This window comes from Apodemus sylvaticus, chromosome 12 (genome assembly GCF_947179515.1).
Source record: "Apodemus sylvaticus chromosome 12, mApoSyl1.1, whole genome shotgun sequence".
NCBI classification, from domain to species: domain Eukaryota; kingdom Metazoa; phylum Chordata; class Mammalia; order Rodentia; family Muridae; genus Apodemus; species Apodemus sylvaticus.
This window is the reverse complement of record NC_067483.1, coordinates 102,823,313-102,840,758: the sequence shown is the minus strand read 5'-3', so window position 1 is coordinate 102,840,758 and position 17,446 is coordinate 102,823,313. Positions and strand designations below refer to the sequence as shown.

The 17,446-nt window shown below is 36.4% G+C and overlaps 1 protein-coding gene across 5 annotated transcripts in view; it reads left to right on the top strand.

Annotated features, from left to right (window-relative positions):
* Cr1l (complement C3b/C4b receptor 1 like) overlaps window positions 1-15,796 on the top strand; it is a 49,877-nt gene extending 34,081 nt beyond the window's left edge. For 4 of the 5 annotated variants that reach the window (XM_052199993.1, XM_052199997.1, XM_052199994.1 and 1 more), the window contains 6 exons: window positions 508-593; window positions 4,551-4,736; window positions 6,821-6,844; window positions 8,033-8,108; window positions 12,597-12,701; window positions 15,667-15,796. In XM_052199993.1, the coding sequence (XP_052055953.1) occupies window positions 508-593; window positions 4,551-4,736; window positions 6,821-6,844; window positions 8,033-8,108; window positions 12,597-12,701; window positions 15,667-15,703 (514 nt within the window). In that variant the 3' untranslated portion in view covers window positions 15,704-15,796. Of the gene's footprint in view, window positions 1-507; window positions 594-4,550; window positions 4,737-6,820; window positions 6,845-8,032; window positions 8,109-9,094; window positions 9,197-12,596; window positions 12,702-15,666 lie in introns of those variants that run through there. The other variant, XM_052199995.1, reaches the window with a different exon arrangement.
* The last annotated feature ends 1,650 nt before the right edge of the window (window positions 15,797-17,446 follow it).

Below are 17,446 nucleotides of genomic sequence, written 5' to 3'. Positions count from 1 at the left end.
TTAAGATTTATTTTATGTATATGAGTATACTGTAGCTGTCTTCAGACACACCAGAAGAGGGCATAGGATCCTATTACAGATGGTTGTGAGCCACCATGTGGTTGCTGGGAATTGAACTCAGGACATCTGGAAGAGCAGTCAGTACTTTTAACCACTGAACCATCTCTCCAGCGAGCATGCTGTCCTAAAGTAGCAACAATCACAGGTACCGAGACATAAGAACAGTCTCTGTTTCCTGCCAGTTAACTCTGCTTCTTCAGTGCTAGAGTTGGCAAGGTGTTGCCTTGGCAGAGTGGGTTTACAGTTGTGACAGTGAGAAGTATCAGGTTCCCTGTAGCATGATCAGTGTCTCATTCACCTGCTGGAAGCTGTGGTAATTGAATGGCTTAGCATCCTTCCATCTCCTGGTTTCATATCTTCAAAATCCTCACATGCTTTTTTTGGCTAGACCTGGGAATTATTACTCTAGCCAAACCATTTTACAGCCTACTACCCATTTCTCTTTAGGTTTCAATTAAAAGGCAATTCTGCTAGTCATTGTGTTCTTGATGGAGTGGAAAGCATTTGGAATAACAGTGTTCCTGTGTGTGAACGTGAGTATATAGAATAAGACTTTAATCCAGTTGTTTGCCCTAACTTTTTGTATTTTAACCCATACCCTCCCTGTTAGTGTTTTTTTTTTTCTATATTCTAGTCTGATACAGTAACAGAAGTTGATTACTTTAATAAAATTTTGTCTTGAATCAAGTGAGTATCTCTTTACTTTGGAACCTCTTTGATTAGCATCCATCATTCGAATTCTGTATTATCTGTGATATTTCCTAAGTAGAAATAGCACATGTCCAGGAGTCGAGGGTGTGTCTTATATCTTTAGCAAAATGGCAAATGTCAAGTACATAGATTCTTTTGGATTTTTTTTTAATTGGAACTAGAAATAAATGCATTGTTGCTTAAAATAAAAGAATTCTTGATGAACAAAACTTTACATAATGATAAGTCAGACAAGGATCATGTCAAATACATAAAACCAACCAGTAGTAGAATCTGTAGCAGTATATAGATAAGTATATTTTGATTCAATTATACATCTTCTCAAGGATTACAATGGCCAATGACAATATGTTTTGATGGTAGTTATTAGTCATTTATGAATCTATTATTGTTGGTAGCAGATTCTAAAGGTCTGTAGAAAGTAAGACTGGGCAAGAAAGTAGTTATCTTGAATAATTTTTAAGATATCTACTATTTATGAAATCTGCCACCCACAATGTTTTTGGGTTTTTTTTTTTTTTTTAATTCCAGAACAATTACAAATTTTAGGACAATAGAACCCAACAACAAGCTGGGCACCCAGAATGGCAGACACTCATTCATTTCTTTCTTTTTAAAGCATCTAGCATAAGATGCTTCCCTGAACACAGTGCCTGATTTCATCCCCAAAATATCTGCCATGTCTTCTCTCCAAACACTCATTCATTTCTTTCTTTTTAAAGCATCAAGCATAAGATGCTTCCCTGAACACAGTGCCTGATTTCATCCCCAAAATATCTGCCATGTCTTCTTTCCAAACACTCATTCATTTCTTTCTTTTTAAAGCATCTAGCATAAGATGCTTCCCTGAAAACAGTGCCTGATTTCATCCCAAATATTTGCTATTTCTTCTGACTGGCAGAGGAGAACAAGAGAAATGGCAGCTAGAAATCAGAAGTGCTCTGAATGTTCAGGATCTTGTGCTCTAGGGATGTCTGTTTAGTACCATGGTGGTGGTGGTCAGGAGTTGGTGTGACACTTGAGCACACCAGCTTTAACCATGTGGTCAGTCACAAGATTTAGATTCAAATCCTCCTTAGGTGGGGAACCTGAACATCTATCAGTGAAAAAGATAAAATGAGAGAGAAAAGACAGGAATTGTTTGCTAGCTGATCCCTGCTTCCCCATGCCTTAGGGTCCAGTTAAAAGGCAGCTCCACTGGAACAGCAGAATACATGTGTATAAACATGAGTAAAAAGATTGTATTATATGCAGCCTTGGTGGAGGGCACTTCTGATTTTCTTTCCCAGTATGTTTTCCCTCATAGAATTACCTGTTGTCTACATCTTTACTAAACTACTTATTCGCTAGGAGAATTTCAAGAAATGCCTTATGTAACGTGTATTGTGATAGAGTTTATCAACATGTAGTGTGCTAATGTTGAATTTTGTAGGGAATATGTAGATGATATAAAGGTACATGGAATTATACCTATTTGTTGTATTTATTAGTTTCATCATCACGGGCTGCCCTCTCTCTTAGATTGCTGTGCTCTTTTACCTTCTCACTGATCTATTTAATAGGCCAAGTTTCTCCTCTTTGGCGTTTACTGACAAAGACTTCTGTGCCACGACTTTGTATGTGTGGGTCAGAGTCATCCATATTTTCATGGAGTTAGTATTCCAGTTAGGAAACAGATAATGAATAGGAAAATAAATATACTTTTTAAAAAAGTAAAGTACATAATAGTATGGTAAATCATGATGTATAGTAAGGAAAAGAAAACAAATATATATATATATATATATATATACATATATATATATATATATATATATATATATATATATATATATATATAAGAATTTATTTATGGCACAGGAAGTGGGGATAGTAAATCAGTCTTTGACATGATGGGGGACCCTTCATTTCCAAACCATCTGCTTACAAAAATTGGTAAATGGATTAAAGTACATGTTTTCTATATTAAACACTAGTAGTTTATCTTATTTATATTTCCCAAAGCAAAGCAAGACAAGTTTTTAAAATTCCCTTTTCCTGTTGACTATAAAACTTTCATTTAAAACAAAATTTATTAAAATATACTACTAGTATCTATTTGTATACTTTATGATGAAATTTTATAGGAATATTCAATCTGTAAGAAACTGAGGTATTGAACCAATATAGAGACACATAAGACTGACAATAAATGTATTACAACTGATTATAGTGAGATAAAATTTTGTTTGTTTTTGAAACAAGATCTCATGCCAGAATCATCTGATCTGGTATAAAAAGATATCTGTAGTTATTGATGTAGTGCGATGACACCATCGTATATTTCGTTGGTGCCGATAATAGCCTTGAGCCACTAAGAGACATTGATTTTGCTAAAGTTGATAATACATGCTTCAGACAGGTTTCCCTAGAACTTATTATCCATATGACCCAAGAGTCAACCCAAGAGTCACCTGTCCCCAGTCTTGTTGTAAACAGGACTCTTACTATCCCTTGTTTAAAGCAATTGGATGGTTACTTTAAAACCAAAACCAAAACAACTTATTTCCAAATCCATTAAAAACTTAGCATCCTAGGTGATCTAGGACTACTGTCTCCTGGGCTTTTAGAATAACCTAGCTTAGGTTAGGCCTCAGTTTCTTCTAAGCAAAGAACTTACAGATCCAAAACTACTAATGTCCCATGTGCATCATCATCATAGTTTGATTGAAATTAATAGAACTTAAAGCTTTTGTCTTCTTTCTTTCTGGATTTTTTTTTGTTCATACTCTCCAGTTGTCATCAATATGAAAGCATATATAATACTTTATTGGGGTTTATTTACTTATTTACTATATGTACAATTCATTTTGCCTTAACCAATAAAGTATGTTGTACACCAGTACCTTTCCACTATCATAATAGCAAAATTACTGAAATGTTAATTCAGTAACAAGATATTTCCTTAGTTCATTTCCATGAACTCAGATTCTGTAGGTACACTGTAACTGTCTTAAGACACTCCAGAGGAGGGAGTCAGATCTCATTACAGGTGGTTGTGAGCCACCATGTGGTTGCTGGGATTTGAACACAGGACTTTGAGAAGAGCAGTTGGTGCTCTTAACCACTGAGCCATCTCTCCAGCCCCAGATTCTGTTTTGAAGAGGGTCAGAAGGCTACTTTTATCAGATCAATCAAAATCCTCTGATATAGGAAAACCATATTTCTAGAAATAACATTATATAAATCTTGAGACAATTACAACAGAAAAAAGAGGCTTTGCATGAATTTGAGGAAGGTATTTATGGCTGGAAAGAAAAAGAAAGCAATTTAAAGGTTGAATTAAATGAAATAAAATAAATTAAATAGATAGTATGTAAAATTAGAATTGCAAGTTACTAATTTCTTTGTTCTATATACAAAAGTAGGCAAGAAGTATTTACTTTTACTCCATAGCAAAAATACCAGTATATGTTGTATACCAAGAGAGTTAGCATGAAATTATAATTTTTTTATTAGGTGCGGCCCACATGGACCAAGGGCTAAAACATGGTTGTCCTGACATATCGTTCTAAAAATTTCCAGCTGCACAGTTGATAATCAAAAGTGTCCCATGTTCCCTTACTGTACACAAATAAAAGTCAGAAAATTTAATAATAAGGTTGTAAGGGTGACAGTAATTCTTTATTGAAAATGTACCCCATTTCATAGAAGGCAAAATCTGGGGTTTCAGATGTTTCTATAATAGCAATTTTATTAACTACAAAATCCTAATTTCCTTGTGCTTTTTCCAATTTCAGGAGTGACATGTAGTCTCCCTCGGGATATGAGTGGATTCAAGAATGTGTTGGAAATGAAAAAAGAATATTACTATGGAGATAATGTAACCTTGGAATGTGAGGATGGGTATACTCTAGAAGGCAGTTCTCAGAGTCAATGCCAGTCCGATGTCAGATGGGATCCTCCTCTGGCCAAATGTTTATCTCGTAAGTGCAAATGTAGGGGTGGAGCCCCTCCGTAGCATGGTCACTGTCTGCCTAGTCATCTATCTAGCCAGGTGCCCACTGTGATGGGGTGTGATTCTATGTAGTGATGAGGGAGCTGAGGATGTACTGTCTCAATATTTGACAAATTGGAGTATTAGTAAAAATCACTTGAAATGTGACTGCAGGAATCCTTTGGAAGATTTTCTGAAGGGATATTTTTTGTATACAAAGACAGGAAAATAACCTCAATCACAAGAGACCAAGAAATGGGGCTGTGATAAAATGAGTAAATTAATTCATTGTAGTAAACATTTTTTAACCAATTTTTACTTTCCTACCCATACATCTCTTAAATTATCCAGGTCTAGTGACCCATTTGTACTGTCATTCCTTTACAAATTTATTATCTTTGTCTGCAAAGTATAAAAGTGTGTTGCTTTGGTCATTGATCTTGTGAAGGGCTAAGTTTATGAGTAGCTTTAATAAAAGTTGAATGTTTGTGTTCTTTAGCCTTGTTGGTTAATTAACTAATCAATCCAACCAAGGTCCCTGCTAAAAATTTAAGAGGAGATAGTGAGATTTCTTTTCGTCAACACTAACTGTCAGGCAATAATAAATAAACACAAGACCTCCAAAGGCTCACAACATTGAAAGCAATCCCTTCCTTTCTGTCTTCATGTTTCCCAATCTGTCATCTCTACTCAAGCTCCCACTGCTCTACCTTGTTCCACCATTGCATTTATCATATGGGTTTCCTTTATGGCCTGAGAGCCAAGAGCACATCAAAGGATGGAGTAGGCCTTTGAGAACTGTTTGCAGGGATATAGAGTTAAAGTTACATAAATTTTATAATAGTACATTTATCAAGCAGCTTGAGCTGAGGAGAATGTGGCTGAGTGATAAGCCATATGTGTTCATTGGCAGGCAAAACACCTTGTTTTGTTTTGTTTCTTTGTGGGGTTTTTTCATACAATATATTCTTTTTTTATTCGATATATTTTTTATTTACATTTCAAATGATTTCCCCTTTTCTAGCCCCCCCACTCCCCGAAAGTCCCACAAGCCCCCTTCTCTCCCCCTGTCCTCCCACCCACCCCTTCCCACTTCCCGGTTCTGGTTTTGCTGAATACTGCTTCACTGAGTCTTTCCAGAACAAGGGGCCACTCCTCCTTTCTTCTTGTACCTCATTTGATGTGTGGATTATGTTTTGGGTATTCCAGTTTTCTAGGTTAATATCCACTTATTAGTGAGTGCATACCATGATTCACCTTTTGAGTCTGGGTTACCTCACTTAGTATGATGTTCTCTAGCTCCATCCATTTGCTTAAGAATTTCATGAATTCATTGTTTCTAATGGCTGAATAATACTCCATTGTGTAGATATACCACATTTTTTGCTTTCACTCTTCTGTTGAGGGATACCTGGGTTCTTTCCAGCATCTGGCAATTATAAATAGGGCTGCTATGAACATAGTATCCTTATTACATGGTGGGGAATCCTCTGGGTATATGCCCAGGAGTTCTAACCCAGATTTCCTGTCCCTCTTCTAGATCCTCTCCACCTTCCTGCCCATCCAATTCTATACTGTTCTTTTTCGTTAAAAACAAACAAGCAAAAAGAATAGAATAGAACAAAACAAAGAAATAAAGCAAAAGCACAAGATACACATACATAGAAATACCTGCCCACACAGAAAACCTATAAAGCCACAAAATCAGAAACCATAATATATAAAAGCAAAAGAAGAATAAGGTTAAAAAATTTCCCAGATGAATCAATAGGAGACAAAACGAAACAAAAACTCCTCTAATACTGCTGAGTTTATTTTGAGTTAGCCATCTATTGCTGCTCATAAGGCCTGTCCTTGAGTGTATTTTTTATACTCAGTGAAACCACTGAAGAAAACTAATTTACTTGTGAGCTGTTGTCAGTTTGAGATGGCTGCTTGGTTAGTGACAGGAGAGCATGTCCACAGGGTCCCTATCTCAGAGTGGGAGTCCATCTGGCTTAGACCTATGCAGACCCTTTGCATGCTACTACATTATGCACCAGTAACGTTTCTTTGGCTTTTTCTCTCTTTCAGGCTCAAACAGTGGTCTAATATTTGGTAAGTCCTGTGATGGGTTTACTGAGAAATTCTTTAGCAGTATCTACTTATAATAAATGATATGTAAAAAGAAGGCAAAATATCTTTTAAGTTCAATTAAAATTAGCGTAAGTTTAGGGTAGCAGTTCTCAACCTGTGGGTCGTGACCCTTGGCTGACAGACTCTTTCACAAGGGTCACTTAAGGAAAACAGATATTTACATTATAATTCATAATAGCAGAATTATAATCATGAAGTAGCAATGAGAATAATTTTATAGTTGGGGTCACCACAACATGAGGAACTGTATTAAAGGGCCACAGTCTTAGGAAGGTTGAGAACCACTGGTTTGGATGTCATGAAATTGGCATCTTCATGCACATTGAAGGACCTCCTCTTTGAATTATTTGAGTGAGTAATGATTCTTCACTGTCAACAATTATTTATTTTAATGACTGGAGAGACAACTCCTTCTTTACTTTGTACCTAGAAATATCCATCCTGATTGTACTGTTAAAGCCATAAGACCATCATGTGAGTGAATCTTGTGTCTGGAGATAGAAGACTTAGAGAAGAAAGGAATTTTTATTCTTAGCTAATAATTCCAGAGTATAGACCATCACTGTGGGGAGTCAAGGTAGCAGGAATTTGAAGCTGCTATTCACATCTATAGTCAAGAACCTTTGTCTGTTCTTGAACAGTCTATGATCGCTTACATGAGAATGATGCCACCTATAGTGTATGTCTATAGGGCCACCTTAATAAATGTAATTAAGATATCTCCTTTGGACATGTCAATAGGCCAGCCAGTGCTAGCTAATTCCTCACTCAGACTCTCTTCTCAAGTGATTCTAAACTGTGTCAAGTTGATCATTTAGCCAACAAAAATGGATTTATATAGTTTGATACCAAGGGGATTTTTATTACATAGAGCATCCTGTCTCATGCCTTCCATTAAAGACTTGGTAAACTGAGTGTACTGAGCCCAGCAGCACCATTGTTATGAAGGACTGTGTTGTTAGGAAGAAGCTTACGGAATGTTCTGTCCCTATAACTAAAACTATAGGTCTAATGTCCTAGATTAAAACCTGAATAGAGCAGAACCTAGGGTAAAAGAATTATTGATAAACAACAGTGGGACTAGTTATTAAGATAGAGTTTAAAACTTTTGTGATGTGTTTTTCATTTTTATTTTATTTTTGTGTTTAGGAATTTTCATTGGGATAGCCATCTTTATTTTATTCATCATTGTTTTCTATTGGATGATTCTGAAGTATAAAAAACGGTGAGTATAGCCACATTCTCTAAAATAATTGTAGCAGGAAGCTGTGGCCTATACCTGTATCTTAACATTCTGGTGGCTTAGACAGGATTACCTTAAGTTTGAGGCTTGTCTCAGTCACAGAATAATATACTGTGCCTCAAACAAACAAAGTGACAGTAGTTTTGGGAAGGTGGCTTAGTGATTAAAACTCTTGCACAGCAAGTATGAAGACCAAAGTTTGAGTCCCCAACACCTATTTATTGCCAAGTGGACATGGTGACTTTCCCATAATTTTAGTGCTCAGAGGTGGAGACAGTAGATATCCTGGAACACACTGATTAGGCAGACTTGCCATATAAGTTTGCTCTGGTTTTTTGTGACCTTGTTTCAGTGGAATAAGGTGGTAAACAATAGAGGAAGACTCCTAACACACATCACTTACATAAACCCTCACACATGCAGATATGTATATGTGCATGCATGCATACACATATGCACAGACAGACACACACACAGAGGGAAGAGGAAAGGAGAGAGAATAAAGGAAAAATAAAAAACTGAATCTGTAAATTTTATATTCCTTCTTTTGGAAAGCAAATTGAATTAAAAGAAAGCAATAGAACAGACTGCCTTAAAGATAGGAAGTTCTTAGGAAGGTGGCCTTGGTTATACAAAATAGTATATTTACACCAAGGAAATATATATGATTGATATTTTAAGTATATGTGGGTGTGTGGGTGTGGTATGTATGTGTGGTTTGTTGATGCCTAGCTTCTTGAGTTCTTTGTATATTTTGGATATTACCGCTCTAATGGATACGGCATTGATGAAATTTTTTTCACATTCTGTCAGCTCCCATTTTGTCTTATTGACAGTGTCTTTTGGCCTCATAGAAATTTTACAATTTCATAAGGTCTCATTGTCAGTCTTTGTGCCTGTGCTATCAGTTTTATATTTAGGAAGTTATCTCCTGTACCAGTGAGTTCAAGGCTGTTCCTGTCTTTCAGTTTCAGTGTGCCTGGCTTCATGCTGAGGTCTTTGATCCACTGGGCTTAAGTTTTGTGCAGGGTGATAAGTATGGATCTATTTACAATCTTCTACATGCAGACATCCAGTTAGACCAGGACCATTAGTTGAAGGTACTTCCTTTTTTTCTGTTTTGTATTTCAGGTGTCTGTAGATGTGTGTATTTATATATGTGTCTTCAATTTGATTCCATTGATCAACATGTCTGTTTTTATGCCAATACCATGTGGTTTTTATTACTGTAGCTCTGTAGTACAGCTTAAAGTCAGGGTTACTGATACCTCTAGAAGTTCTTTTATTCTTCAGGAATGTGATACCTCAGGTAGTTCTTTTATTCTTCAGGAATGTTTTAGCTATCCCAGGTGTTTTGTTTTTCCATGTGAAATTGAATATTGTTCTTTCAAGGTCTGTAAAGAATTGTGTTGGAATTTTGATGGGGATTATGTTAAATCTGTAGATTGCTTTTGGTGGGATGGCCATTTCTACATTAATTTTACTGATCCATGAACATGAGAGATCTTTTCATCGTGTAAAATCCTCAAATTTTTTTTCTTCAAAGACTTGAAATTTCTGTCATACAAATCTTTCACTTTTTTGGTTAGTTGAGTTTACCTCAAGATATATTATATTGTTTGTGGATATTGTGAAGGGTGTTGTTTCCTGATTTCTTTCAGTTAGTTATTTTATATAGGAGGTGTACTGATTTTTTTTTTTTAGTCAATCTTGTATCAAGCCACATTGATAAAGGTGTTTATCAGCTGTGGGTGTTCCCTGGTAGAATTGTGGGGGTTGCTTATGTATAGTAGCATATCATCTGCAAATAGTGATACTTAGACTTCTTCCCTTTCCAAGTCGTATCCCCTTGATCTCCTTTAGTTGTATTATTGCTATAACTAGGATTTCAAGTATTATATTGAAGAGATAGTGAAAGAGTGGACAGCCTTGTCTTGTCCCTGAATTTAGTGAAATTGCTTTAAGTTTCTCTCCATTTAATTTGATGTTAGCTATTGGTTTGTGGTATATCGTCTTTATTGTGTTTGGGTGTGTTCCTTGTATCCTTGATTTCTCCAAGACTTTTAATATGAAGGGGTGTTGAATTTTGTCAAAGGCTTTTTCAGCATCTAATGAGATAATCATGTGGGATTTTTTCTTTGATTGTTTATATGGTAGATTACATTGATGGATTTTTGTATGGTGACCCATCCCTGAATCTCATGGTGGATGATCTTTTTAATATGTTTTTATATTCAGTTTGCAAGTATTTTGTTGAGTATTATTGCACCTAATGTTCATAGGACAAATTGGTCTGTAATTCTCTTTCTTTGTTGAATCTTTGTGTGTTATGGGTATCAAGGGTGAGTGTGGTCTCATAGAATGAATTTGGCAAAATTCCTTTTATTTTCTGTTTGTGGAATAGTTTGAGAAGGATTTGTGTTAACTCTTCTTTGAAAGTCTGATAGAATTATACATTAAAACCACTTGGCTCTGGGCTTTTGTGGGGAAGTGTTCAATGACTACTATTTCTTTAGGGGTTACAGATCCATATAAGTGGTTTGTTTGATCTTGATTTAGTTTTAGTAAGTGGTATCTATTGAAAACATTATCCAATTCTTTTAGATTTTCCAGTTTTGTGGAATGCAGGTTTTTAAAGTATAACCTGATAGTTCTTTGGCTTTCCTTGGTTTCGGTTATTATTCCCCCCCCCCCCCCCCCCCCCCGCTTTTGGTTCTGATTTTGTTAATTTGAATAGTCTCTCTCTTTGCCTTTTAGTTAGTTTGGATAAAGGTTTGTCTATCTTGTTGACTTTCTTAGAGAATCAACTCAGTTTCATTGATTCTTTGTATTGTTTTCTTTGTTTCTATTTTATTGATTTCAACCCTCATTTTATTTCTTGCCCTCTACTCCTCTTGGGTGTGCTTGCTTCTTTTTGTTCTAGGACTTTCAGGTGTTCTGTTAAATCCCTAGTATGAGATCTCACCAACTTTTTTATGTAGGCACTTAATGCTCTGAACTTTGCTCTTATTTCCACTTTCATTATGTCCCATTAGTTTGGGTATGCTGTGCATTCATATTCATTCAATTCTAGAAAGTCTTTAGTTTATTTCTGTTTTGACCCAGCAGTCATTCGGTAGAGACTTGTTCAGTTTCCATGAATTTGTGGGCTTTCTGTTGTTTCTATTGTTGACATGGTAGTCTAATAGGATGTAGGGGGTTATTTTAATTTTCTTCTATCTTTTGAGGTCCATTTTCTTGGAAAATCTTTTTCTAACCCTTTATGTTGAAGTAATGTTTATCCTTGATGCTAAGGTATATTTGTCATATGTAGGAAAAGGTTGGATCCTGTTTCAAATCCTCTTTGTTAGTGTCTTTTTATGGGGGGAATGGAGTTCACTGATATTGAGAGATATCAATTACCAATGATTGTTAATTCACAAATCTTAACCCTAATACCAACTCAGAAATAATCCAGCATGCAAGTATTGTTGCTTATGTTATATAAAGTACTTGCTAAGTAACCCCAGAAATCATGGTATAGCATTTGTGGTGAAAGCGGGGACTTATAGTCAGACCTGAGTGCATTGTCAGTCACCAGCTATAAATGCTTGGACAAAACACTGGTCATCAAGCTTCACCTTCCTTGCCTATCATATAATAGCTCCTATCTTACTGAACACAGTCCTGTACTTGTAATGAATGCCAGAAAATGTCTTTTCATTAGTTACTGATCTTAAAAGTAGTTAACTATTTTCTTTTTCTGTAAGTTATTACATCTAGGCATCCATAATATGAAGGCTCTTGGTTCTAGAATTCTCACAGATACCAAAAATCTGGATGTTCAAGTAACCTTACATAAAAAGAGGGTAGTACTTTTTTAGACCCTCCTACATGTCTTATTTGTCTATAGATTACTTGTGATAATATAATACAATGAGAATTCTGTGTAAATATGTCAAACTATATAGTTATACTATATGGTTTGGGGAAATGGCAAGAGAAAAGCTTTATATATTCATCAGAGTTACAGCTATTTTGAATGGTTTGGGCTTGTAGTGTGTTGAATGTGTAGATGTGGAGCCTGAAGGTAGAGAGGGAGGCAGGCTTCTTTATAACACCTGCTGCTGCTACTGCTGTGCTAATAGTGACGATTACTTTGATGCAAAGTAGAACTTTCTAACCTCACTAGTGATCACAGAGCACAATGATGCTATGTCAGGTTGCAATATAAAGCTTATTAATATGTGAAATTGTTAAAATTTATGGTAAATCTATTTACTAACCAAAATCACTTAAAAAATAGTGAGATGTGTTGTAAGGTTTGGATACATGTATATAAACAAGCTAGAGTCTCAATACAATGGGTTTAGTATTTTCTAGTCTGAGTTTTTACTTAGTAAAATTATAACTTATCAAAATAAAGGTTATTAATTACTTTCAATACTGTAAGATGATTCATACAGTTTTCCTTTCCCCACTACCAATTAGCAATACCACAGATGAAAAGTGTAAAGAAGTGGGTATCTATTTAAATTCTAAAGAAGACAGCTGTGTTCGCCTTCAGTCTCTGCTCACAAGTCAGGATAACAACAGGTATGCACACCCTGAACTGAAAATGTTTGCAACTCTGATTTAAAAATGGGCTGCAGAAATGACTCAGAGGTTAAGAGCACTGGCTGCTCTTTCAGAGGTCCTGAGTTCAATTTCTAGCTACCATATGGTGACTCATAACTACCTATAATGAGATCTGGTACCCCTTTCTGGCCTGCAGACATACATGCAAGCAGAATGCTGTATATACAATAAATAAACACATCTTCAAAAATAAAACAACAACAAAAAAGCCCACCCAAACAGATTAAAAAACAGAAATAATTCAAACAGAATACTGCATTCAGAAGCTGGAAAGTACTTCTCAAGCTGGAATTTTTATTAGTTTGTTTCCTGGGTTATTGTTATTTTTATTATTTTGTTTGATAACTGTTAATACTGTGCTAAGGTATACTGTGAGGCTTTGGGGGATAGTAGATTTTGCTTTTTCCTGTGAAAGCCAAGTACCTGCTCCCTAGGGGTACATGCACATACTGATATGGGATCTCTTAAGGGTCCTTGGTGGCTCTCTTTGCCTCTTTCCCAATTTCTGTAATCACTTGGCTTCCTGTGACTCTCTCTCTCTCTCTCTCTCTCTCTCTCTCTCTCTCTCTCTCTCTCTCTCTCAAAGCAGGGTTTGTCTATGTAGCCCTGACTGTCCTGCAACTTACTAAGACCAGGTTTGCCTTAGACTCAGAGAGCCACCTGTTTCTGCCTCCCAAGTGCTGGGATTAATGGCATGCTCCACTGCCGCCTAGCTTCACTCTCTTTCTGTCTTTCACTGCAGCTATATCCATCCCTAACTCATCAATCACATCTTCTGTGCCTCTTCACCACAAACCCTTTATATGGCAACTAATGGCCAAAGGTTTGGGGTTGAAAGGGAACTAATACTACTCCGAGTGAATTATGATGATTTAGCTGAATATTGTGAATAAGTGAGCTACAAACCAAGTAATAGTTCCAAGGATCCAACTCTAATCTGGGCCAAATGCAGCTGACCACTTGTGTTACATAAGTCATTTTAAATGCACATCCTCACCCAGTCATGTTGTCAGTGGTTGCTTTCTCTCCAGGGCAGCAAGGGATTAGTGAAACAGGCCCAGAAGCAACATGCTCACCAAATCCTAGATACTTACAAATTTGCTCTATTTTTAAGCAGTTTTGATTAGCAAATAACATAACTCCAATTTTGATAGTTTCATATACCAATAGCTTTGTAATGTAATCTGACACAGCATTATTGTGCTCTTTGATCACAAGTAATGTTGACAAATTCTACTTAACATCAAAGAATTATCAGTGGCAACAAAAACTGTGTAGTTCCCGTAAGCCCTGAATTTCTACCCTCTTTCCTTGCCTTACTTAGTTCTGTTGCTTGCTCAGGCACCTCATTTCAGCCCTTGGGCCTCTCACAAATTCACAGCTCTATATTTCTGTATCACAGAGCTATTCATTTGTTCACTGTCTTCCCAGGAATCCTGACATATCCTGTCCATAGGATCTTGGGACATTCTCAGAAATAGTAGCACAGCCAGTGTGGATCTATCATTTTCAGTTATGTAAGGAGTTTGAGGTCAGCCTGGGTTATCTGAGATCCTGTGTAAACAAACATACCCCCAACGGCACATTTCTAGTGTTATTTCACAAACACTAGAAATAATCGCAGCTCACGCTCTGAAAAGGAATGGGTACCTCTCCTTATAAGCAGAGGCAAAAGCATCACATTGTTTAGTAAAATTCTTCTATGCCCCTCTTCTTTCTGATAATAATATGTGTTACTTGAAACTTGACATTTTCTGCCAATACATAAGTATTAAACATCCTTAATTTAACAATGGGCAGTAGAAAAGAGCCTCAGGAAAAAAATAGTAGGTACAGGAAAGGCATTTTATAGTCAATAGAGATGTAAATACAGGCAACTCAATTTTTTTTTTAACAAAAAACCTGCTGTTTGTTGTATTAAATATTTAATCTCAATTGGGAGTTTCTACCCAGCCTTTGATCATTCAGTTCCCAGATAAAAGACACACAACCTTTTTGTTCATAATAAGTCTTTAAAGCACTAGAGCTGGGTAGATATCTACCCTCTAAGCTATTAGTTTCCACTTCCCTATCCATAACTCTGAATTATCATTTGTCATAATTCCATCTGGGCAGCTCTTAACTCCAACTGTCCTTGTTTTCATTATTTACCTACTCCATGCCATCTTTTCCTCTCTCTGCCTTCTCTCTCATGGTCCCACTCAGATCCCAAGCCCAGGGACTAAAGACACACCCCCTACCTCCTACCCTCTACCTGCTATCCCCTACCCCCCCTACCTTTTTTCTGCCCAGTTACGTAGGCTGTAGGCATCTTTATTCAACCAATAATTTTAAATTTAGAAGCAAGGTGACATATCATTACTTTGTATATGCATGCAGATTCTCTGGGGGCAACCAGGCCTTGGGGACCAGTATTTAGCATTACAGTACATAGCAAAAGACAAACCTCAACAGCAGTCAATATTTTCTTTTCTTCTGCAATGGAAGTGAATTTACAAAGCTTTCTATTTATTATCTAGTTTCCTAGTTACTTTTTTCCTTTTCTCTTGAAGCTCATTTTTTAAATACTATATATAAAAGAAAATGAAATACTCAATTTTTTTTTAGAATTCAGACAAAATAACATAGAAAGCAATGCTTTGGGGGATTTTTTTTTTAAGAACTGTATCCAAGGTTCTTATGTATAGAATTTGTTTCCTTTACTATTGGAATTGTTGATGGGAAAATTGTGCAGAACAAGTTTCAAGCGACCCATGTAATTATATTTGTAGGGAGAGAATAACAGACTGGGAGCTGTTTGTTTTTACAGTAAATTATTTTTAAATATTCCATAAAAATGCTTAAAATATCATTTATTTAGATACATATGTGCAATATTACCCACCTGAAATATTTTTCATTTTTCTTTTTGCTGTACCACTAGCCCAGCACCGAATTCACTCACTCAAGAAGCCTCCTAAATAGCTGCAACGCAAAATGATGTCTTTCTCTGAAACTCAAAATGTGTCTTGTCTGTATCACTTTTAAAATAAACTATTTTCTTTTAAGATCTAGATGTGTGGTTCATACATATAATTTCAGCACTTGAGAGCTGACATGGAAAGAATGCCACAAATTCAGGGCCACTCAGGACATTTAACCTGTCTCGAAAGTAAATAAAAATAAAAGGTAGTATGTATTCATTCTTTGAAACAGTAAACATATAGACTACTTTATATATATTGAACCAGATGAGATAGCTGACTCCTATAATCCTAGCACTTACTCTGGAGAACTCTGGGTTAAGAGTATTACCTTGATTCTGAAAAGAAAAATTAAAATCATTTCACAAAGAGATCATCAAGGTCAGTCTTGACTATAGTTTTCCAGAGCATCAGAGTTAAATAGTTTTGACAACACTTTGTTAGTAAAGGGGTGAGAATATATGCTAAGCATAAGACCTGTGTGTCCAGGATAAATGTCAAAGTGAAGAAGAGACAAGGTAGAGGCATATGGTGATGGAGGGAGTGTTTTTAGGAGCTGTAGGTAGTGGGTGATGCTGACCAGTTATGAAAGAGAGAGAGAGAGAGAGAGAGAGAGAGAGAGAGAGAGAGAGAGAGAGAGAGAGAGAATATGAATATGAACAATGAAGAGCACTCAAGTAAATCAAGTAGGTAATAACATCTGGAGGCCAGGTCATCTCTCAGGAATTTGTCCACTGGTTTAAGCACAGTATCCAGGCTAGAAAGGAAAGGTTCCAGATAAGAACTGATATCCTGTACTGAATATGCCACTCTTGCTTATTCTTCATGGTAGTGACAGGAGAAGGACGTGCTTTTTAAAGCTGACACTTAGAGGACTGACTACTCATTCTTTACACCTCTGCCACAAGTGCACTTTTAAAGAGTCTCAGATAAATATGAGTAGTGTATTGTGGGTGAACTGCTTTCTGTTTGTTAATTAACAAAAGGAAAAAATAAGGAGGTGTATCATTAATCTTTTCTTTCTAGTCCACTTCTTCCTTTACATCATACTTTCTTGTATCCTGCATAAAAACAACAAAGAGTAATACACACTTTTCATGAATCTGCATTTATATGTAATACCACCATCCTGATTATGTAAGAGTCTGAAAATCAGTAAAGGAAGACCCCAGACTCAGATAGTATGCAAAGACAAAGTGTTTTTTTTCTGCAGAATCAACCAGCATACCAGGAGTCAGCCATTCTTCCAAATGGCAACCCTAGACAAAGGTGTGCTGGCCTAATCCTTCTAATATGATTGGTGGGGGCCAAAGTGGTGACATTAGTACAACTTTGATTGGATACTGTGTTAGTTCTTCTATATTTAGAGAGCGAGTTAGGTAATCTAAAATTTCATTGGTGGGTGCTGGGGCCGTGGTCTGCATTCCTATGTCGTGAACATTTAACCACAGGATGGGATAGGGCTGACCAGTACAGATAGCCCATCCTGAGATAACATATTTCCCCATTCTTCTGGTTATCTCCAGGACTTTGGGAGGAGGGTTTATGACCTTATTCCTGGAATTTATGGTCTGTTCCTGGAGCTGGTGACCTATGGCCTAGTCCCTGGGATTTATGGTCTGTTCCTGGAACTGGTTGGTGACCTATGGCCTAGTCCCTGGGACTGGTGGCTATCTTTTTAAAATTAGGCCTGGTCCTAAATGGAGATAAATGGGGTTTATGTTGTCCAATTATTATTGT